The sequence below is a fragment of the Helobdella robusta genome, assembly GCF_000326865.2.
Source record: "Helobdella robusta unplaced genomic scaffold HELROscaffold_27, whole genome shotgun sequence".
NCBI lineage: Eukaryota > Metazoa > Annelida > Clitellata > Rhynchobdellida > Glossiphoniidae > Helobdella > Helobdella robusta.
This window is the reverse complement of record NW_008704392.1, coordinates 1622536-1647354: the sequence shown is the minus strand read 5'-3', so window position 1 is coordinate 1647354 and position 24819 is coordinate 1622536. Positions and strand designations below refer to the sequence as shown.

Sequence of the window (24819 nt, the reverse complement as noted above, 5' to 3'; positions counted from 1 at the left end):
TAGGATGATATTCATATCGTTGTGGTACACGCAGATCCTGTGGATCAACCCCAACGGCAACAGTAGGTGTGAGATCGTGATATTGAGAAAACAATTGCTAAGTGTGATCAAAGCTGTTATATTGTTGGAAAGATGAAAGAAATGTTACTGGCAAAAAAATGATGACAATAGGTGTCTCCTCCGCAAAAAAACAGTAATGATTAACGCGATTAATTCTTATTTCACCATATGGAACGGGTACATCATCAACCGTACATCATCTGCGTGTACCACAACGATATGAATATCATCCTACGTTGAATACATTTCAACGTAGGATGATATTCATTATACATATATATATATATATATATATATATATATATATATATATATAGGGTTGAGACTATTGTATAGACAATTGTTGAGAAGAGTTTCTGGTTCAATTTTTCAATATTTCGTTTCGTATTTTTATCATCATTTTTTGACTTATTTATAAGGAAACAAAGTTTTTTAACTACTTTTTTATTCATTTTTATCTAATACAGAACAAATTTTTTTTTTCGGTAATCCTTCAGGGGTCATTCTTCATATCAACTATAAACAAGTGATGCAGAACCAAAACAAATTTGGATCACTTTTTACTGAACCGACAGTTAAACATGAGAAATGATGAGAATCTTTACAAATATCGCAGCATATTCATTTTTTTCGCTGGTTTTGCATTTGAAACATGTATTCTTCGACATATAAAAATGTAATCAGCAATAATAATTAAATTGACTGTACGTTAACGGAGCACCTGATCATGATAGGCCGAGTAGCTTACGATCACTTGTTTTAATCAAAAAGTCAGTGAAGTTAAGACTGAATTATAACCAAAATTAATTCTTTAAATTATATTCTACAGAAATGACCAATTTTGACCTAGTTCTAGTTTGACCGTCATGAATCCGACAATAGCTCGCCAAAAAACAAAAATTCTTACCGAACGAAAATTCGTTTAAACAATTTCTATGGAAATGATCATTGTATATATATATATATATATATATATATGTATATATATATATATATAATATATATATATATATATATATATATATATATATATATATATATTTATTTATTTATCTGCAGGCCTAGCTACCAAATTAACCCCTTCATCTCAGCATGTTGTCATATATCTATATATATATATGTATATATAAATATATGTACGAATATAAAGTATATTGTATGTATATATATATATATATATATATATATATATTATTGATTTCATCATTTATAATTCATATCATCATCGTCGTCGTGCTCTTCGTCATCATCATTATCGTTATTGGAGTTATGGTTACATTGATTCGGAAAACTTCGAAAGATTTTTACGATATATTGTTAAAAAATAAGATAGATCAATGTTACCTTTTTTTGTTAAATAAGTTTTAAAAATTACAAAAAATAAATTAAATAATAGAGATGTAATAAAATACGATACGATAAAACACGAAGCCGAACGAAACGAAACGAAACTATACAAAACACAACACATTTCAATACCCAGTTCCAATCAACACGCGTTTCAAGATAACAAGAGGAAAGAAAAGCTTGTAGAATAATGAAGCGTAAATTGAAGAAATTAATATTGCTATCCATTAGCGTCGTCGTCATAGTCTGCTGCCTGTGCAAGTGGAGCGTAGAATATCAACCCCGACATGTTGCCAGTAACTCTCTAGATGAAAACAAAAAAAATAATAAAGCAACAAAGAACAGCACCAAGAATTCCAACACGTCAGAATCTTTAACGACAGGGGATGTCCGCCCCTCAAAACCAGACACCCCCCTTCTCATTATCTTCACCACATTCAAGGACGATTCGCACAGCACCCACCATAAACTCGCTCACAGAATCATCACCAAAAACTGGATCTCATTTGGTCTGGAGTACATAAAACCTGTCCTATTCACAAATTCCTCTCTGGCTCCGAAATTTTATAACCGGGATACGGTTCCAAAACCGGAAACACTTCCATTTGAAGCATCTCTAGCGGAAATTGCTCTGTCACACGGGTGGGATCTACTTCCTATTCCGGCAGCAAATAGTCATGGAACTCCTTATTTGAAACCTATGGTTAAGGAGATTTTTAAAAACTATAACGCCACGTTTTACGGATTCGCTAATGGTTGGTTTTGTGTTGTTGTAATCAATTTTTCTAAGATATAATTCGTAATTTTTTACTTGTATTTTAGTTTTTGATAAGTTAATTGATCAATCTAATTAATTAATTGATTATTTAATTAGTGTTAATTAATTAATTAATTAATTAATTAATTAATTAATTAATTAGTGTTTTCAAATATCAATTCGGTAAAATATATTCATTCAACCTGATATTTTGAAACTTTATTTTCAATAATTTTGAAAGTAAAGTCGACATTTTTTTAAACGCTCAATTTTTGACATCAACGTCATAAGCAATAATCACCACCACCATTACTACTACTACCACCACCACCATCACCCTTCCATCATCATCACCTCCATTCTATCATCCTATCCTCATCGTCATCATCATCGTCATAATCATCATCTTCATCATCATCATCTCTATTCTATCTCTTATCGCCATCGTCATCATCTTCATCATCATCATCACCTTACACTCATAATCTTCATCAGGAGATTTGCTATTCGATGAAACTCTGACGAGATCTTTAAACTTCATAAAAAGCTACTTGAAACACCCACTCGAGAACAACGCCATGCTAATTGGTCGGCGCATAGACGTAATGCTATACAGCAACAACACCGTCATACCTGAAAAACAACACCTACGACAAACTTCTAGCACCACTACCACCACTACTACCACTGCCACACCGATAGTTACTGTGTCAGTCAAACCAAAAAACGGCAGTGGTGAAACTAAATGCGGTAGTAGTAGTAGTGGCGGTAGCGATAGCAGTAGTAACAGCAGTAGTAACGCCACGAAAACGACCACAACAACTTCCACAACGCCAAAACCAGTTGTCATTTTAACGCCAGAGTATTTCGACAATCTCCTCAAATATTACAACGCTTCTAATTTGGTAAACCTCGCCAAAATTGGAACCTTGAGGCCAGACACAGCCATTGATTACTTCTTTTTCACCAGAGATGGAAGTCGCTTCAACTGGAGCGCTTTAGCGGATGTAGTTATTGGACGAGATGGTTATGACAATTATTTGATAGCTATGGCAAATATTACCGGTGGGTCTTATATATATATGTGTATGTGCGTGTTTGTGTGTGTCTGTGGTTGTCTGTGTGTGTTTGTGTTTGTGTATGTGTTTGTGTGCCTATATGTGTGTGTGTGTACGTAATCATTATTAATATTTTGACTATCTCAATCATAATACTCATTATGATCAACTAAAATATCATCGTCGTCGTCATCATCATCGTCATCATCATCGTCGCCATCATCGTCATCGTTGTCTTCTTCATCATCAGGATGTTTGTCGATAGATCTGACGAGTACAGTTAGGTGCATTCACCTATCTAAGCCTGGTGTCAAAAATACTGGATACGATAACAGGGACAACCATCACAATTTAAATATTTTCGGTTATTTAATTTCTAAATTGATCAATTAATTAATTAATTATTTTATCACGTGTGGGAGTTGTTTTCAATCTAATCAATTAATTCAATTATCTACATTCACTCACGTTAAATTTGTTACGTTTTACAATGCCAATTATGTTAATGAGATTGAATATTTAACGAAAGTTAAAAGCTAAAAACTAAAAGCTGAATAAACATAATGCATCGAACCAAACATCTCATTAACATTATTCAAGTTAATTATAGTAAATTTATGTTAATTTATGCAAATTTATTCAGGCTACCAATACGTTGGCAGAGGCAAATCTAGCGTCACCAATTATTATACAGAGAAAAATGAAAGAGGATACCCTGGAAAATTGATAAGCAGATACGAAAAGAACAAAGCTTACTAGTTTACACACACACGCCACATACACGCCACACACACATAAACACACACTCTCTCTCTCACACACACACGCACACAAAATCATGTATTCAACAAACCAAAACTACGCTACACTGAACAGCATTAGTTTATATTAGGTTTTATTCTGGAAGGTCATATTTGGTCATAATATTAAAAAAAATTTGAGAATATTTTTCATTGTCTCATATGTTTTTTAATTGTTCAGTTGCTAGTTTTTGTCCAATTTTATCACATCAATAAATTTTGATGTAGATTTGAATAATAATATTATTCATTAGCTTGGAATGTTATTTTAGACATGTTTCGTATCACTTAGCATAATTAGTCAAAATCACCACAAATCTACATTTCACAATAAGACGTAGATACACACTTTTGCCGCCTGGTCTGTGATAGTTTTTTTTTTAGATTCGGACAGACGGTCAGTATTCGAATCAGGACACGGCGTAATGGCAACGCTCTATACGGCTCTTCTACCGTCTGAGCTAACCCATTAGTATAAATATTTTTGTTGAAAAAACAAATACAAACAAACACACACATACCAACACACAGAAATGTGCTGTATATCAGTTCACTTCTATAGCAACCAGAAAAGTTATAAAAAGTTAGTCTAGGCGATGGTGTCAATCAATTTTATTATAACTTTACATAACAACGGGTTTATCAAATGTTATTATAACTTTAAATATTAATATTATATTATTATTATTGTTGTTCTTGTTATTATTATTATTGTTGTTCTTGTTATTATTATTATTATTATTGTTGTTGTTGTTGTAATTATTGTCATTAGTTACTGTCATTAGATTGTCTGTGGTGTTCTTCACCAACCTATATTTTGTGAAATGGTTGCTTGACTTAAAAGCCGCGGCTTTAGATTGTATCTTTTCTAATTATTATTTCTGTTATTAATAATAATAATATTATTATTATTATCATCCTTATTATTTTATTATTTCTTGTGTTATTATTCATTGTATTATCTCTATCTGTCTGTGTGTTTGTGTCTGGTATATATATATATATATATATTTATATATATATATGGCATTATAAATATATATAATTTCTATAATAATATTAATTTATAATAAAATAATAAAATTATCAGTACAAAATTATTTGTCATCATTTCTTTAGGTTTCAGTTGTTATTAAATATGTATGTGGGTGATGATAATAATAATAATTATTCAGGTATGTAAGTGTTTTTTCGTGATTTTTTCCGTTATATTATTAATTATTTTAAAATAATAATAACAGTAATATAATTTATGATTGTTATTATTCATTTTTTTCGTTATATTATTAAATATTATTAATTAATGTTTAAAATAAAAAGCTAAATGATAACAATAATAAAATTTATAAATGCTATTATTTATTTTATCCGTTATATTATTAAATATTATTCATTAATAATAACAATAATACAATTTATAATTATTATTATTTATTCTTTATTCTGTTGTTTGATACAAAACTGTTAATTGTAAAGGTTTTTTATTCGCTAATATTGCTGCTTCACTTTATATTCGGTACTAATTCGTTACTGTTAGTTTTTGAATCGGAATTTAAGTTGAACATGGAAACACACACACACACACAGACACAGAGACACACACACACAGACAGACACACTCACAAAGACACACACACGCACCGACAGACACACAGACAGACACACACATACACACACACACTTTCCTAATAATACTATTTAAATCAGCAGTTCTTCGCTAGTGTATTGGAGCCACATTGGAGGCCTTCCAGTTAGGGCACGCCACATCGTGGGGGGGGGGGGGAAGGGGGTGATATTTATAAAATGGGCCACGATATATGCTAGTTGAAAACAGCTGATATATCGGATAACATGTATATAATGATATTTCATCATAACGTTCTTTGCCACGATTGCATTATGGATCATTATGTGCATGCGTGTGTATGTTTGTATGTAGGCAAGGCATTCATATGAAACCCAAGCTGAGTTTTGATTAATTATTAAATTTTATGGTTTAATTTTTATCTTTAATATTAAAAATTTGTAATAAAATCTACGATTCCCCATTCATAAGCACGCGCATGCTGAGATTTTATTATTAATAAATCACAAAGGTGTCAATTCATTCAATAGCCTGGTACAAAATGATTCAAATTTGTATTTTTACATGAAACCTGCACCTGCCTGCCTTTGTATTGTAAGGTGTTGACCAAATGTTAAAATACCGTCAGTATAAGTTAACCATTTATAGCACATAATATCGTGAATTTTTACCATTTAACGAACAATGTATCAATTTAATATGAATTTATTATAATTTATTTTTTAGAAATAATTAAAAAAAATTTTTTTTAAACATTTGTGCCCAGTGTATCTCAGCATGTTTGGGAGAGTTACCACAAAAATATTATCTTTAATAGGTTAGAATTTATTTGCCTTTATTTGCTAAAACCTAAATTATCTTACGAATAGCAGTTAATCTTTATTTATCTTGATATAATGATGGGATGGTTAAGATGCGGGGCAGATGGCACCAGTCTTGCAGTATGTGTGTGTGTGTGTGTGTGTGTGTGTGTGATACGTTGTTTCACGTGTGTTTGTTACATACACTGTGCTTTTGTTGCTGATACTTCTGAAATATACTTAAACGAAAAATTTTGAAAAAGTTATGTGTTTCTGCAATTAAGACAAATTAGAATTTTTTTAAACTTTGCATATCTCGTTACCAGAAATTCCTCAGTTAATTATCATTATTATATTGCTGAAAATTTAAACTTTGTAGAATTAATAACCAAACGAAACTTTACAAAATTAAAACTGAAAATAATCTCACTCTCGTTACTCTTCAGCTACAGTAATTCTCCATCACAGCATCATCATCACACTGACACCCTATTTATCTCAAACAACTGCTCTGGAGTTTTGCGATAAGAGATATTGTTACTACACTGACGAATGGAACTACACCATATCAGACCCAGAAGAGGGCCGGGTAAAATGTTCAGCTATGGGAATGTGGCTGCTAGAGATACGTGATGACATTCAGTGGAGTGATTTTGTGGGGTTGAGCGCTAACTTGAGCACCAAATTTGTCGGTTCTTCTAATTATTTCCTCTTAAATATTAACTTAACTGTTTTTAGTGAATGGGTTACTGTCGATGAGGAGGTCTTCACAGGTTAAACAGTTTTTTGTAATTTTTTGAAAATTTGAAAAGTATTTTGAAAAATTTTGAAAATTATTTCTCAATTGCTTTGGTTATTAGTTCAATAAAATAACAATTATTCATTGATACTTTTTAAATGCATCCAAAGCAATTTCTCAATTTAATGTTTAAATTATTTGTTAGAAAATTATTATCTCTTCAGTACATTTTTACAACTAAGACTAATTTTATTACTTACATTAATAAGTTAATTTAAAAAAAACTTTTTTCGTATTAAGGGGCAAGTTTGATAAACGAGGCCCTTAAACTAGGCCCTCGTGGATTCGTCACCCTCATAAGGTCTGGATCGGGCCTCAACTTTACTGAAGTGGCAAACAAAGGCCCTAAGTATAAAATTATCTGCCAAAGAAACGGTTACGTAACGTCGAAATAATAGTTTGTAGTGTAAAGTTTAATGCTGCCTGGTTTGAGTGGAAAGAGATTCCCGCCAAAATATGCAATCTGGGCTTGTTGTTATTATAATAATAATATGTTATAATACTATTAATATTACAATAATAATAATAATAATAATAATAATAATAAGAATAATAATAAGAATAAGAATAATATTATTAAAATGTTTTTGCCATCAGCAAACATTGGATGTACAGAATTTAACGACACCTGGTCGTACAACGATTACTGCTACTTCAAATTTGAAACGATCCAAACCCGTTGGCAGGAGGCCCTCAGGATATGCTTCACGGAGAAGGCCCTAATGGCGACATTCAACAATCTGACCTCGAATGACCTTAGCGCTATGACGTCAATAGCCAATTTCAGTGACGTCACCGGTTATTGGGTGGGGGTGAGTAAGTGTAAGATGGTCTGGTGTCATGAAAGTTAGTATTGCAGTGTGTTTATAAAATTTTAAATTGAATAATATTTTTTATAAAATTTGAGACATTTTTCATATTTTTTTCTTGATATTTTTCATTTGAACCTGTTGTCATATTAATTAATTCACTTTCAGACATCTGTCACTTATAACAAAATTAAACTAAACGCAATTTTAATTTTATTTATTATAATTCTAATTGATAATTCACACAAAATCAACTTTAAATTTTTAATAAAAATTAAAAATTAATAAAAACCGTTAAATTTTAAAATAATTTTTTCCGAATCCATAAAGATGATAGAGTAATCTAATTCACACAAAATCAACTTTAAATTTTTAATAAAAATTAAAAATTAATAAAAACCGTTAAATTTTAAAATAATTTTTTCCGAATCCATAAAGATGATAGAGTAATCTACAACCGTTTCACAAACAACTACCCCTACTATGTGTATTCGCCGTCAAATTTGTTTCTATACGTAACAAGTGACCAACCAATGGATGTCTGGTTTGGCGAATATTCTCTATCTAACACATACACCATTGTATGTATGCGAGATATTGGTTAGATTAGTATTTTGAATAGAAATTTTCGCCTAAGATCATCTTCATCATCGTCCCGTTAATACTCATCATCATCTACTTCATCATCTTCGTTATCTTCTCCATCCTTATAAAGTAAAAACGTCAAAAACTTGACATAGGTTTTTGAACCCGTGAAAGATTGTGAATAAAGAAACAAAAAATTTAATCAATCCATTTAAAACAGCCACAACAACAACAACGGCAGTGGCGACTACAGCGACGACACCAGCCACATCTTCTTTAACGACAGCAACCACATCAACAACTTTAATAACAATAACATCAAATACAGGCATTTGTAACATTTGTATCTACTATCTTGAGGCTACTCTTATAGCTTCCTTCATTCAATTGAAAATTTTCATTATTATTATTTATTTATTATTCTAATTATAATTGTTATTATTTTAGTTTTATTATTTTATAAATTAATTTATTATTTAAAATATTTTTTATCAAATTAAGAATAATTTTTTTCCAAATGCCACCTACACCAGATACGAATGCGACTACGGTGATGGTCAGTGTTAAACCGAGTTCGCCAACAAATAGCGGAGGTTGGTCATTTTTATAAAATTATAAGAGTATATTTCTAAAGATATAACCAACATATTGTTATAACCGCCGGAATAATCAAATTGCGCTATATTATCTGTTATCTTTGCTATGTTTGTAATCTTTGGATTGAAAACTGCAGAGCATGATTTATGTGATAACGCTATTTTAAATGGATTAATTAAATCGTGAAAAAGATATCGAATCGATGCTAAAACGGAATACATTAGAATATGAATAAGCCAGGTTTACAAGTAAGGTTTCTAGCGGAGAAAGCAAAGTCGTAAATGTGATTTATAAAGTTACTTGGATTAGTTTATTATTTCTATTACTGTTGGTATAAAAATAAAAGTTCAGCAAAGTTTGCGTTTGAAGCAGTTGTGTTCATTTTTGGAAATCCTGAACCTACTGAATAACGAACTTTTGACAATCGTTGGAAGCTACAACACTGGTGTTTGAAATATAGAGATCATTGAAGTTATAACATCGGTGTTGGTAGTTACGAGAGTCAAGCGAGATAGTCTGGTTCTACTGTTGTAGTGACCTCTTAGAATTAACAAAGAGAGAATAAACAATAATTATAGAATTATTTTTCAATCCATTCACTTTGGGACGCGTTAAAATTAACCTTATTGAAATCTGTAAGAAACTTTATTTTTACACAGTAACGGTTGTGGTGGTGTTCAGTGTGGCCATGTTCTTCGCGGCATCTGCCACTGTCGCTGTCCTTGTAATCTGGTAGTAGAATTCTGTAAAAACATTTTGTGGTGTGATGTTTTTGTATTAGGATAGGCGTAGATACAAAGATGTAAATTTTATTTTGACTGATTTGGCGGCTCGATGGTGTAAGGGTTAAGGTGCCTGACACTGGCGTTACAGTGACTGGGTTTGACTGCAAAGTCATCCCCACCTATCACGTACATTTATGATTAAGTTTAATTTGCAATTAATTAATTCAATCAATCAATTTAATTGATTTAGTTTTTAATAAAGTTTATATTTTAAAAATACTTTCAGCATCAAGCGAATCAACAATCCGAATGTCAACCAAACGACCAATAATTAATAATTGAAAATAAAATAATAATTATAATTATCATATAAAAAATGTGTGAATTAATAAACCTAATTGAAGAAAATATAGACAAATTTCAGTTCAAATTTGTAAATTTTATTTTTGACAGTAGCAAAATTTTGGTCTTGAGGGACTTCAGTCCCAAAGCTCTGTCCCTGACTTACCCCCTCTGGTTACTACCAAACTGTATTTCTCCCTTCTATAATGATTAATTTATTTTGTTTAAGCGCTAAATATATAATGATACATTATCTCAAAACAACAACAACAACAACAATAATAAAATGTAAACAAATATCTCAAATAAATATATCCCAAATTAACATTAATAATAATAATAATAATATAAAAACAAAAGCGATAATAGTTATGGTGTTTGAAGTTCTTATAAATATTTGGAATAAAATTTAAGAAAAATAAAATAAAATAATCTTGTTCGATATAGATGGGTATGAATTTCATTGCAAATGTAGCCTTGTGAAATCAAATTTTAATTTAAATTTAAAAAAAAAATGATCAAACGTAAATTTATCAAAAATAATAATTAAACAATAATGAAATTATTAATTTTTGTATGGATTGTAATTATTTCTCGATACATCGGTCGAGTAGTATCGATTAACTGTTACCGACATCACGGTCGATTCGAATACCCGATATGTAGACACTCCAAGTACTGCTTTACCGTCATAGAACCGCATAGTTAGTTTCACCTAATGGCATGATGATGTAATGGTTATGGCGCCTGGTCCCGATATTGCAGTGACAGGCTTCGAATGCAAGTTGAGCCCAAATTTTCACATGCAATGTAATACGTTGATTAGCATGTGTTTTAACATAGACTGTGCACTTGTTGTTGAAACCTCTAGAAAATACTAACATAAGTTTTATATGAAAACTAAACTACAAAAAAAAATATAAAAATTGAAGTGAAATTTCAATTTCACCCACCACCCGTGAAGAAGATAAGACGGAATACACAAGGGAATGTAGCAGGTATATGCATGAGTCCGGCGTCAATTGCAAAGTGGTCTTCTGCAGGATCTGTTACGATGACTTCTGCAACATTCCTCTGCCTAACTCTTACCACTATTTGCCAAGTAGAAGAAAGCCAAAAAATATTTTTCATCTCTTCCGGTTTTATGACGCTTCTGGTTATGGAAAACCGGTTTCGCCGTGGTTTATTTGTGGTATTTTAACAACTTTTTCATTTGCTGGTAATTATTTTTATATTGTTAATTATTAAAATGATTTTTTTAATACTTTCAACAAATACATTTTTTTAAAGTTTTAATAAATAAATAAATAAATACTTTTTTTCTTTCTTTAAGAATTGTTATAATAATTTGACAAATAATTAAATTAAATGAGCAAATAAATAGCAAACAAACAAAAGTTACAAATTGTTTGAGGTATACACTGTGAATAAATCATAGATGTGTTTTCTAAAAAAAAAAATCAATAATCTCTTGTCACCTTGCAGATGTTTAACGGAAGTGACAAAGAACAACCCCGCTGGTTATTTATGATATATATATATATATACATGTGTGTGTCTCTGTGTGTGTGTATGTCTGTGTGTATGTCCGTGTGTGTGTATGTGTGTATGTCTGTGTGTGATGGTATGTGTAGCTCTGGTTATTTATAATATAGACAAGTTTGTGTGTGTGTGTGTACAAATTTCAAATTTCACACATCAACAAAGAAACTCTTATCACCAAAGAATGTTTTAGTTTTTGGCGTAATAACATTCCATCAGTGAACGACCCAAGTAACTACTGATATGTCTCTTAGGTCTCTTAGATTGTCTTTTAGACTACCTATATGCTGTCTTTTAGGTTTTTTATGTTGTCTTTACGCTCTTTCTTAGGTCTTTTAAGTTGTTTTTTAGACCACATATATGCTGTCTCTTAGGTCTCTTATTTTGTTTCTTAGACCATCTATATGCTATCTCTTAGGTTGTCTCTTAAACCCCCTATATATTGTCTCTTAGGTCGCTTAGGTTGTCTTTTAGACCACCTACATGTTGCCTCTTGGTTGTCTTATATTGTCTCTTAGACCACCTACATGTTGTTTTTTAGGTTGTGTCAGCAACATTTTATCAGTGGATGACCAAAGAGACCACCTTTTTGTCAGTAAACCGGCGGATCTACAAACGGACTAAAAATAATCAAAACAAATAGGCTACATCGATGAAATTACAAAAAATACATCACTGATTTATCTTGTAATAAATGTTTGTTCATATTACCGCCGAAACAATTATTATGTTTTATGCTCAAACGAACTTTTTAACGTAATATCACTTTTTAAATATACTACTACTACTGAAGCAGCAGCAGCTACTACTACTACTACTACTACTACTACGACTACTACTACTACTACTGCAGCTACTACTACTACTACTACTACTGCTGCCGCTACTACTACTTATAATAAGAAAAAGAAGAAAAATTATAACAACAATAACAACTGCATGCACACATTGACATCAATAAACATAACATAACAGAAATGCACATGTGAAATGTACACATACACACAGTGCTTAGCAAACACAAGATGGTACACACACGCAAGCCGTGTTATAATGATTCATCTACGCAGCCCAACAAAGGCAGGCTTCCGTTGACGAGAAAGCTATCGCGGTCGTTATCGGAAATATAAATACTCAGCTGTCTTACTGAATACTAATTTATTTTTTATCATTTCACTGAATATCTGAGAGGTATGCTATGCTAGCTGTTCTGAGGTGTGTATTGTTCGGCTGCAACTGGCTTATAGAGAAACGTCGGTGTTGATTTTGTTGAATTCGAATCGTCGTCACGAATGATTAAGAAGTTAATTTAGCTGCTCATTATAAATAAGGCGCAATCTCTAAAGGTGACAGAAGACAATTTCAGACAAAAAAAACTCAGCAGTTAAAGTTTTAAATTATTTTAAACTTTTGAACAATAATTTTCTAACAAACTTCACTCCTAAGTAAACTACCAACGAACCTGAAAAAATGTCGACATCAGCAGTAGAGAACACCAAACCAACCAACAGCACCTCTGAATCTCCAGCCAGCTGCGAGGAGGTCAACTACTTCGATTATTTGGATTACGCCGTCGTCAAAGATGCCCCACTGGATTCTCATCTGATGACCATGGACGAGGAGTTCAACAGCTCTTTCGAGAGAAGGATGTCAAAAATCGTCGACACTCCTGAGTTAAAATTCGTCCAAGATGGTGACGAACTCTACAAAGTCATCAAAATATTTCAGAGAGTAGCACAGCAGATGGGTTCTGAGTGGGAGCCTGTTTTTTTAGACTTGGTGAAGAATCATAAGAAAGAGGTGGTAGAAGCCGAGTTGAAACATTTAGAAACGCACAAGCCAATATTGAGAGGCTACAGGGCGCTGATGGTGTGGAAGGAGTTGGCTGGCTCTTTGTTTCACATGGCGAAGCTTGTTGACGCTCTGAAAGTTAACAAGATGGAAGACATTGCCCAAGAAGTTCTTTTCATGCTCTACGGTGTGTCTCCCGTTTATTTTTAATTTTCTCAATACAATTAGTTGTTTCTATCCTTGTTAACAATGATTGCTGCCAATGTAAAAAGTATTTTTCAATTTTCCAAATTTAATGAATCTTTTTCATTTATTTTTCAGATAAAGTGCAACCGCAGCTGAAACAAGTAAACATAAAGCCAAAGCAAAGCTCCATCCGAAGAAAACGAATCGACGTTTCCGAATTAGATAAAGGTATGTTAAATAATTTCTAGGTTTTCTTTTTTTTCCAAACATTTCATGGTAGTTTTGAGAATTATCGTTTAAAATGATTATTATTTCATAAAAATCACTAATATTATTTCCTATTTCAATTTACAGAACCAATCGACAACAAAGTGTTACTTCTAATTGCCAAAAAACTCGCAAGCGAATGGAAGAAACTAGGCGAAGTCCTCGGAACAGACGAAAACGAATTGAAAGAAATTGAGAATCAAGTCGGAGCCCTACACGAAAAATCATTCAAAATTTTGTGGTCCTGGAAGGAAGAAGCCAAAAAATCAAATCCCGAATCATGTATCTCGGACCTCAAAACAGCCTTAACGAAAATGAATCGGAAAGACGTCGTTGATGAATGCTTTGGTGATAAAAAATAAACCGGAAAATTTTTCGTTCTTCAATTTTTAATTTAAACCTTTTTTTATTTAATTTTTTTATTTAAAAATTTTCGAAACAGTCATTAATTAATTTATTTTTTGTAAGTGCTTTCTGAGACGTTGCTACTTAAATCGCGTGCTTTCATGATGTCGCAAACTGGCATATGCAAATATTTTTTACTGACTTAATATTTTTTGGTTTCTAAATTTTTCCTATTAAATTAGTTTTTAGAAATTTTATTCACTAAAAAAACAGAACAAAACTTTGTCGTTAGAAGATGAAATATTTTTGTTGGAAATTTGAAAATTATCATTTTTGTATTACAAAAATTCCACTGCAACTTTCTCAAAAACAAAACTTTAAAATCAAACCAACAAATTATACAAATGACTATTATATCATAATTATAATTCTTAATTGATATATATCCATATACATGATATAAAGATACATATATCCAATTTTACGAAAATTTTTTTATAAAACATCTCGACAACCATTTTTTATGACAGGAATTGTACAGGTAATGTAAATAACTTCACTAAGAAGCTAGACCTATATTCAGTAATAAAATGTATCTACTATTTTATTGGGCTGAAAGTATAAGCAGGTGACTATGAAAGTAAAGGCATGTCAGGTCATACATTAAACATTTGAATTCTGCGATTTTGGTTGTCAAAGTAAGTAAAAGTAACCGTATATGTTGTATGTATTAGTTAGTAAAATACTGTTTAAGTTTTATGTACTCTGAGTGCATTTTTTATAGCCACACCCGGTACAAGCATACTTAAGCATGAATCATATGCGGGACAGAGATGAGTGCATCTTCGAGTTTTCATACATGATCGATAACGTACTTGAAAATTTGTGAAACGTAAACTGCGCTACCACCATCGCGACTATTATCAACTTTAACTCCATGATTCGTCATCTTCTCCATCATCATCATCAGTAGCAGCATCAGCAGCAGCGGTACTGCTCCAACATCTTAAACAGCATCAGCAGCAGCGGTACTGCTCCAACATCTTAAATAAAAAGCAATGAGGAACTATCAAACGACTCTTACCACATGTTTGGAGGTGATCGAACGACAGCTGGCTTATCTTATCAGACTGTATACATTCTCTCTGCAAACATGTATCGACAGATGGAAAACTGAGAGCCAAACCAGCCCACAATGCAGAACGGACTTCAATACCCTCATTAAAAGTTTTGTAAATTTTTGGTAATCTTGCGATTTAACAAAAACCAAAATCTTAATTTATTCCTTAAATATTCAGACAGTTGCTATTCCCAACTCTAGCAAAATCATGTTTCCTTTGAAAGGCAATTTTTTAATTTTTCAAAAATGAAACAAAACGAAAATTTAATATAAAAAACATGTTTCTCCTCACACTACAAATGAAAAATTAATACAATTAAAAAACAATACAATCATAAGATCACAAACAGAAACTAACATTTTTTCATAACAAGCATTATTAACCTCACCCGCCATGACACGATCCTACTGAATGAAATAGTAACAGTACAATACGCTACACTAACTAAATAAGATATGTAATTACATAAACACGCACGGACGTGTGTCTGTACGAACAACACATATCCATATATAAACACACACCGGCGCACGCACACACACATACACACATGCACAGAGCCAACGAGTGAGAAAAATTTTCAAAAAATTATCATCTAAAAACTGTTTAAGTCATATAAAATTATAAATTCCAAAATATATATATATATGTATATATATATATATATATATATATATATATATATATATATACATATATATATACACACACACAGATACAAACAAACACACACGCACACAAATGCACACATACATATATATATACATATGAATACATACATAAAAATTTAAATACTACATATATTTATATAATAAACCGCTAAAATATAATAATAGGGCGAAATAATGAAAAAAAAAAACAGAGAGACAGACAGACATACAAACAGACGGAACTAAAAAAATCGATGAAAAAAATTATTACTACTCCTCTTCAAAAATCGTAATTTTTTTTAAATTAAAACACATGGAATCAATGAGGATGTTATACGTCAGACTTGGTAACAAGAAATAATAACAACAACAACAACAATAACTAAGTTACTACAACAAAATATCAAATTATTACAGACAGACAGACAGACAGAAAGACTAATACACAGAAATGAAAGTAATTATTAAGTAACTTGATAACGAAACTTAAACGAATAAAAAAAAAATCAACGAAATAATAAACAAAACAATTATTATTATTATCATCATAATTATATATTCATTATTGTTATTTCATTTTTCATTTAAATAAAAATTTTCGTAAAAAATTAAAAAAAAAAAATTAGACAGCATTAGAGGGCGAAGTGTTGATGTGTTGCTCGCGCTTGTTCAGCATGTCAGTGACGGTGATGACCTTTTTAGCGTACGGCTACAAAAAAGATAATTTTAACTTTTAAGAATTAATTATAACTATTATCATTATTATTATTATAATAATAATTATTATTATTATAACTATTATTATAACTATTATTATTATTATTATTATTATTATTATTATTATTATTATTATTATTGTTATTAATATTCTCGCCTCCCAGTTGAATGGATTAAAATGAGTGAAAGAACAAAAAAATTAGTAAATGAATAAACAAACGAATGAATGAATGAAGGAATGAAGGATGGAACAAATAGAAACAACAACAACAATAATAATAATAACAACAACAAAATTAGGTACTTGTGTAGTGGTTAGTTCGTTGAACTGTTCCTTGTGCATGTTGCATATCTGATGGATGGTTGCGAGACAACGAGCTGTGTCTATAGACGTAGGCGGATGGCTGCTAGACCCTCTAGGCATGCTCTGAGTCGGGTGGGGTACACGAATGAATGAATGAATGAATGAATGAATGAATGAATGAATGAATGAATGAATGAATGAATGAAAAGTGAATCAGTGAATAATAAATGAATGAATGAAGAGTGAATCAGTGAATAATGAATGGGTGAATGAATGAGAGTAAGAGTGGACGAATGAATGAATGAGGAAATAATAAAAGAGTGTAGGAATGAATAATTGAGTGAATGAATACATGAATGAATATCTTACGGAAACTTCATCTAAGAACAAGATGATTCTCCGTCTGTTATCGGGTCCAAAGTTGTTCGTGTGATCATTCGTGCTATCCTGATGAAGATAATTAAATGAATAACAACAACAAAATAACCAAACGAACAATAAAAATGAATGAATGAACGAACGAATGAATCAATGAAAAAATGAATCAATGAGTCAACCAAAAATCTAACCCGATTATTATCCGATAGATTAGCCAACCTGATGAGGCTTTGTGCCAATTGAACCAATACTCTGTTCGAAGTTGCTGATGGAGACTCTGAATGTGTATGTGTGTGTTTGTGTGCGTGTGTGTGTGTGTGGATGTGTGTGGTTGGCCCCACCGACCAGAGAAACGGAATTTTCTAGAAACAAACCAACTCAAAAAAGCTTGAAATCACACCAGCGACTCAAACTTTGAACTTTAAACTCCGCGAAACACTTCAACATTCGACATCGTCATTAGACAGTCTCGATACATTTTGTATATGAGAAAATGATGTTAATAACTGTCGAAACCAGTATAAATTAACAAGCCGGATGGGTGAAATGTTACGGCTTTGACTCTTGATTTAACTTTCTATTGGTTATGTTTTTGGTATAACTAACGAAAAAAAGGAATTTGAAGAATGTTTTGCTTTAATGGCTAATTCATTTTACGCATGTATTTATATAAATTTATGGAAATATTAGTTAACAATCTTATCGTTCATTCATCCAATCAATTCATCACTCACTCACTCACTCACTCACTCACTCACTCACTCACTCACTCATTAAACGAACCGGTGATGAGATTGTAGTGTCTTGGCCTGGTTAGAGCCACGCATACGAGTCTCAGGAAAAAGAATGCGCTTGAATTTTAATTAATTAATTGAAGAAATCTTACAACAAATGAATATTCATTTCATAAACACACACACGCACGCACACACGCACGCATGCAAGCACACGCACACACATGCGAAACCAACCTAATAGCCTTCCTCTTAACATTCACATCGTTGGGCCACTTCTGAGATAGCTTGATCATTAAGTGATGGCAAATATCTTTCAATGTACTAATTAGTAAGTGTGGGGAATTAGTGGATAGAAAGATGGAAAAAAGTAAATGAATGAAAGAATCAGGAAATGAATGAACAAATGAATGAATGAATGAAAGAATGAATGAATGGTTATTTAATGACGAAAAACGATCAGACCATTGAAGTTGGGAAAATTAAATAAGCGTAATTATTAATTAAACAATAAATTAATAAAAAAAATGAATAAACGAAAGAGAAAACAAATCAAAGAGTGAATGAATGAATGAAGAAAATGAGCAAACATTTAGAAACACAAGAACATACAAAGGTACGTAGACAGACGAAGCCACAATGCTATCAACCAATTCACTCAGCAATGCGTTTATCTCCTTCTCCTGCTCAAGTCCAGTTTGATTACACTGCTATATAACAATTATAATTATTATTATTATATATATTATTATTATTTATATATATTATTATTATTTGTATTATAATTATAAGGAAAATTAGTGGAAAGTCGGATGAAAGTAAAATATATTGGATGAATGAATGTTTATGTAGTGGATGTGTGCGTGTGCGTGCATGTGTGTGTGTATGTGTGTGAGAGAAAGAGAGAGGAGAGAGAGAGAGAGAGAGAGAGAGAGAGAGAGAGAGAGAGGAGAGAGAGAGGGAGAAATTTATTTATTTCTAATGCATTTACCTCAGTCGTGTATTTATTGCCCATGACTTTGTTTACAATACCTAGTGGTTTAAATAAATATATAAATAATAAAATAATTAACATTATTATAAATATTTTGAAATAATTATGCTCTAAAATTGAAGGATAACATCGAATATGGATCAAAGATAAAGGGGTAATGAAGATCAAATGAATGGCGATAAAAATGGCCGCATATTAAAAAATCGCTCGCTACATAAATAATAAAAATCATTAACAAAAAAAACGCCCAAAAAACATAAATAAGAAAAACAAACGACACCAAAAAAAACTACAACATATACTCTCTCACACAGCTCTGGTAAAAAAAAGCAAAGCTGCTTCTCACAGTCTCAAACTGAACTTTCGTCTCGTGCAGCACATGGCTGTATGTAACACGCACACAACAAAGCGCACACACACACACACACACACGCACGCACGCACAAACACCAGGTCTATGATAGCTCTTCAGTTTTGTTCGTTTAATCATTTTATCACAATCCCAATTTACACACAATCCTGTGAAGATATTTAAACAGACAGTGCAATAATTGCATTAGTATTCCTGATATTTCAAGATATAGAATTTAATGGTACTTTTAGAGTTGAATGGATAGCGAGTGAGTTGTGGTGCAACATAACTGTCGCCTGTGTATATCTATAAGTATGGAATAACAGGTAAGAAGATCAGCGTTTAGCAGAGTTGCAATGTGAAGATTAAAAAAAATACATATGTACGTATTTGCATAACTGCGTGTAACACGAGACATGTATGTAGAACACGATGTCGAATGAATTACTTGTTGAGGTTAGTTCAATTCTTACAAATTTTAACCAGTAAATGTATGACAAGCCGAAGGAACCCTGATGCGAGAAACTGAGTTTGAAGCATGCAGGAGTGCAATAACGAGGAGAGAAACAGCTCACCTGACATGAGCCGGCACGCCAACTCAACTTAAATGAGACTCTTACACCTCTAACAGCCGCAAACAGCAAAAACTAACAAAAAACCAACTAAAAACCAACAAAACAAACTACAAACAACAACACAAACGACAAACAAACAACCTGACGTAGCATTCTTAAGGAAGTCAGACCCGACGGCATTCATATACTTGCTCATGAGGCTCGTACCAAATGAATCCCTCCTGAACAAAGTCTCCTTTGTTTCTTCACGTTGAAATTATGTTTCATAAAAAATATTACGACAAAGTATAATTAATTAATTATAAGATAAAAAATTTGACATTAAAAGGAGGAGGATTTAGCTAGATATCAAAATTTAACGACCAACTAAGTAATAGCACACTTACAAATCAATCAATGAATCACACAGTACATTAAGAAGCAGTGCACACAACACTCACACAGCATAAAACAGTAGACACCATCACAACACACACCTCAAGACAGTACACACATTACAGTACACACACACGAACACACACAAACACGAACACACAAACCACCTCACACACACACACACACACACACACACACACACACACACACACACACACACACACACACACACACATACACACACACAAACACACACATAAACAGACACACACAAACACGAACACACACATAAACACACACGAACACATACACATAAACCACCTCACACACAAACACAAACACACACATAAACAGACAAACACAAACACGAACACACACATAAACAGACAAAGACACACACACACACAAACCAGCAGCATCAACATCGATTTCTAGGAACTTCCGAATGAGTAGGGTCTCTTTGTTCTCGTGTCTAAACAGCTGGAGAAGTGAAGTGGCAAGAAGTTGTCTGTCTTGGTTCTTACTGTCGCAAACGTTCACTAGAGACTGAACAAACTCTAAGTCGTCTAGTAGTAACATCTGTGTGCGTGTGTGTGTGTTGGTGTGCATGTGTATGTATGTATGTGCGTATGTGTGTGTGTTGGTGTGTGAGTGTGTGTATTGGTGTGTGAGTGTGTTGTGTGAATTTAAATATTGTGTCTGTGTTACTGTATATTTAGGTTGTGTGTGTGCGTATGTGTGTGTCGGTGTCTGTGTATGCGTGTGTGTTGGAGTATGTGTGTTTGCATTTGTTAGAATCGTGTGTGATCGTCAACATCATCATCATCATCTCAAACAACATCATCATCATCATCTCAAACAACATCATCCTCATCATCATCATATACATCATCATAGACATCATCATTGTCTCAATCACCATCATCATCTTAATCACCATCATCATACTCATCATCATCGTGTCAATCACCACCACCACCACCATCACCATCATCGTCATCACTATCATCATCATAACCTCACCCCTTTCAGAGTGCTGTACTCAGACAGCGGCATGATGATTTCGTAGTTGTAGTGCATGCTGAGTCGGATGGAGCATTTCTCCGGCGTCCTATTCATTCATTCATTTGTTCGTTCATTCATTCATTCATTCATACATTCATTTTATATTTTAAGTGAATGAGTAAATGAATAAATAAATGAGTGAATGAATGAGTGACTTAATGAATGAATGAATGAGTGAAGGAATGGTTGAATGAATAAATGAATGAATGATTGAATGAATGAATAAATGAATGAGTGATTGAGCGAGTAAATGAACGAATGAATACCTCAGAGGAGCATTGGTGAACCTCATGTTGTACCACCTGTCTTCAGTATATGCCTCCAAGTCATTTAAGTCGAATCTTATAGAAGCTGAATGAATGAATGAATGAATGAATGAGAAAATGAACAGAAGAATGAAAAAATAAATAAACAGAAAATGAATAGATAAAATGACCCAGCGAGCAATTGACTAAATTAATGAATGACAAGCTCGACAACGAATGAATGAGTGAATGAATGAATCGCCAAATGAGTGAATGAAAAAGTGAAGGAATGAATGAGCGAGTGAGTGAGTAAGAAATAAATAAACGAATGAGAGACCAAATGAGTGAATGAATAAATAATCGACAGAAACACCAGCCTATGTCTTTGTCCTTGGACATTTTTTCCTTATTGAAGACTGTGATGATGAAGTGGTCTATGTCGGGCGGGATGTCGCTGAATTCATGATGTCAACGTTATCTGTTGTCACTACTTTGGGACCGTGACGACGACAACAAACAACAACAACAACAACGAAACAAACAAACACATAAACGAACAAACTAACAAACAAACAACAACAAACAAACAAACAACAATGAAACAAACAAACAACAATGAAACAAACAAACAAACAACAAACAAACGAACGACCACAACAACAAACTCAATAAGGAAGGCTTCGTCCCAGCACTTCTCCAGCTTATCGTCACTGCAGACCTGTGTTCTACACGTCTTCACTTCATTCAGGGACACAACACAATACGCATGCGTAACCAGTTTAGCATTCGAACAGTTCAGACTGAATATTTTTATATTTAAACTTCTCAAATGGGTCAAACACGACGACGACGATGACGTCATAGCTGCTGCTGCTGTCGCTGATGACGTAGGAGGTGACGACGACGATGGCGATAAAGTTGATGACGATAGCGCTAAAGATGGCGATAAGTTGACCACTGCAGCTGTTGCAGCCGTCGCCGATGATGATAATGATCGTCCACATGGTGAGTGACTTTGAGGTGATGATAATGATGGTGGTGGTACTGATGATGATGATGATAATGGCTGTTGTTGTTGTTGTTGTGGTGGTGTCAATGATGACGATGATTGTTGCAGTTGGTGATGATTGTGATGTTGAAGGTGGTGATGATGATAGTGGGGGAGGGGGGGGTTCGGTCGGTTTGGCTGCGTGTTTATGCAATACTCCTTCAACTTCCTGATCCACTCCTGAGGGGAAAGTAAAAGTTGAATGAGGGAATGGATGAATGACTGGATGAATGACTGGATGAACGAATGAATGAATAAATGAATGAATAAATGAATGAAAAAATGAATAAATGAATGAATGAATGAATGAATGAATGAATGAATGAATGGATAAATGACTTGATTAATGAATGATTGGATGATGAATGAATGATTAGACAACTAAGATACTACAAAAAAAATAAAAATTTAATTAACAGCAAGGACCTGAGCCTGGTCTGAGGTGTCAGAACACAGATAGCACAGTGATTCAGGATTCATGTCTTTAGAAACCAGCTGAAACACATTTGGTCTGAGGAGAAAAATTTTTTTAGATTTGATGTCCATTTATCTTAAACATTTTACCAATGCATTAATTCATTGATTCTATCATTCATTTAATTATTTATAATACGTTCATTCATTCATTCATTCATTCATTCATTCATTCATTCATTCATTCATTCATTCATTCATTCATTTATGCATTCATTCACCCATTCATTTAACCTACACCTATTCCTTTAGAATGTATGTGTAGGTTTGTTGTAAATCTGTAAGCATATAAGCTGGAGACATATAAGTGTGCATACACATTACAACATCAACAACAACAACAACAACAAAACAGCATTAACAACGTCAACAACAACAGCATTAACAGCATCAACAACAACATCAATAACATCGAATAGAGAACACCATCAACAACGCCATCAACAACAACAACATTAACAACAACACCACCACCAACAACATCAACAACAACACCACCACCAACAACATCAACAAACAACGCCATCAACAACATCAACAAACAACGCCATCAACAACATCAACAAACAACGCCAACAACAACAACAACAACATCACCAGCACCTTCCAAAGAGGCTATCGTGAACGGGGTAGAGGTAGGAGTGTGATAACTCAATAAGGCTGTTGGGTTTTGAGCGCTGGTAGAAATTTTTTTTTCAACAAATTTATAATAAAAAAATATTAAAGAAACTAATACAAACAACTAATAAGTGAACCATAAATAATAATAATAATATATCTCTCTCTATCTTCGTTTAGCGTCCAGAGACCCCGTTCCCCGAGGTAGGACGTTGTTTTCTTTGCCATCAATTTTTTGCGCCAAATAAACGATCAGATGATAATAAATAATAATAATAATTATTATAATTACTATCAATAGTATTATTTTTAGTAGTAGCAGCGCCAGTAGTAGCAGCGCCAGTAGTATCAATACTGGCAGTAGTAGTAGTAGTAGTAGCAGCAGAAGCAACAGCAGTAGTGGTGGCAATAACCTTTTCGTTGTCGAAGTAGAAGAGTTGTTGTTCAGTTCCATTCAGTACAAAGTACATCTTCTTCCATTTCTTTGTTTTGGAGCCTATGATGAAAAATAAATTATGATAATGGTGATGAAGATGACGACAACGACGACGATGATGATGGTAATATTAAAAAACAAAGATGATGATCATGATTAAGACCAATCAACTAATCAATTAACAACCAACCAACCAGCCAATGAACCGAACGACCAACAAATCAACCAATCAACTAACCAACTAATCAAACAACCAGCCAGCCAGCCAGCCAACCAACCAACCAAACACCCAAACAATCAACCAACTAACTTTCTGTGCAGATGACCACTCATAATGA

General features: G+C 32.8%; 4 protein-coding genes across 4 annotated transcripts; 3 read left to right on the top strand and 1 right to left on the bottom strand.

The window, feature by feature from the left end:
- Window positions 1-1597: 1597 nt before the first annotated feature.
- Window positions 1598-3981, top strand: HELRODRAFT_173704 (hypothetical protein; the record flags this gene model as incomplete). The annotated part of the gene is made up of 4 exons (XM_009020307.1): window positions 1598-2162; window positions 2660-3229; window positions 3473-3586; window positions 3866-3981. The coding sequence occupies 4 exons, from the start codon at window positions 1598-1600 to the stop codon at window positions 3979-3981; spliced, it is 1365 nt and encodes a 454-aa protein (XP_009018555.1).
- A 574-nt stretch (window positions 3982-4555) lies between these two features.
- On the top strand, window positions 4556-8620 carry HELRODRAFT_173703 (hypothetical protein; the record flags this gene model as incomplete). The annotated part of the gene is made up of 7 exons (XM_009020306.1): window positions 4556-4605; window positions 5198-5201; window positions 5730-5772; window positions 6854-7180; window positions 7447-7581; window positions 7804-8052; window positions 8454-8620. 7 exons carry the CDS (start codon window positions 4556-4558, stop codon window positions 8618-8620), a joined length of 975 nt encoding a protein of 324 aa, XP_009018554.1.
- A 4656-nt stretch (window positions 8621-13276) lies between these two features.
- Window positions 13277-14412, top strand: HELRODRAFT_173702 (hypothetical protein; the record flags this gene model as incomplete). The annotated part of the gene is made up of 3 exons (XM_009020305.1): window positions 13277-13784; window positions 13919-14011; window positions 14138-14412. The coding sequence occupies 3 exons, from the start codon at window positions 13277-13279 to the stop codon at window positions 14410-14412; spliced, it is 876 nt and encodes a 291-aa protein (XP_009018553.1).
- Window positions 14413-16788: 2376 nt separating this feature from the next.
- Window positions 16789-24515, bottom strand: HELRODRAFT_173701 (hypothetical protein; the record flags this gene model as incomplete). The annotated part of the gene is made up of 15 exons (XM_009020304.1): window positions 16789-16875; window positions 17188-17310; window positions 17557-17634; window positions 17785-17842; window positions 18537-18623; window positions 18912-19009; window positions 19291-19331; window positions 20362-20463; window positions 21006-21174; window positions 21619-21706; window positions 21927-22011; window positions 22551-22971; window positions 23380-23464; window positions 24031-24104; window positions 24459-24515. The coding sequence occupies 15 exons, from the start codon at window positions 24513-24515 to the stop codon at window positions 16789-16791; spliced, it is 1653 nt and encodes a 550-aa protein (XP_009018552.1).
- Window positions 24516-24819: the final 304 nt, after the last annotated feature.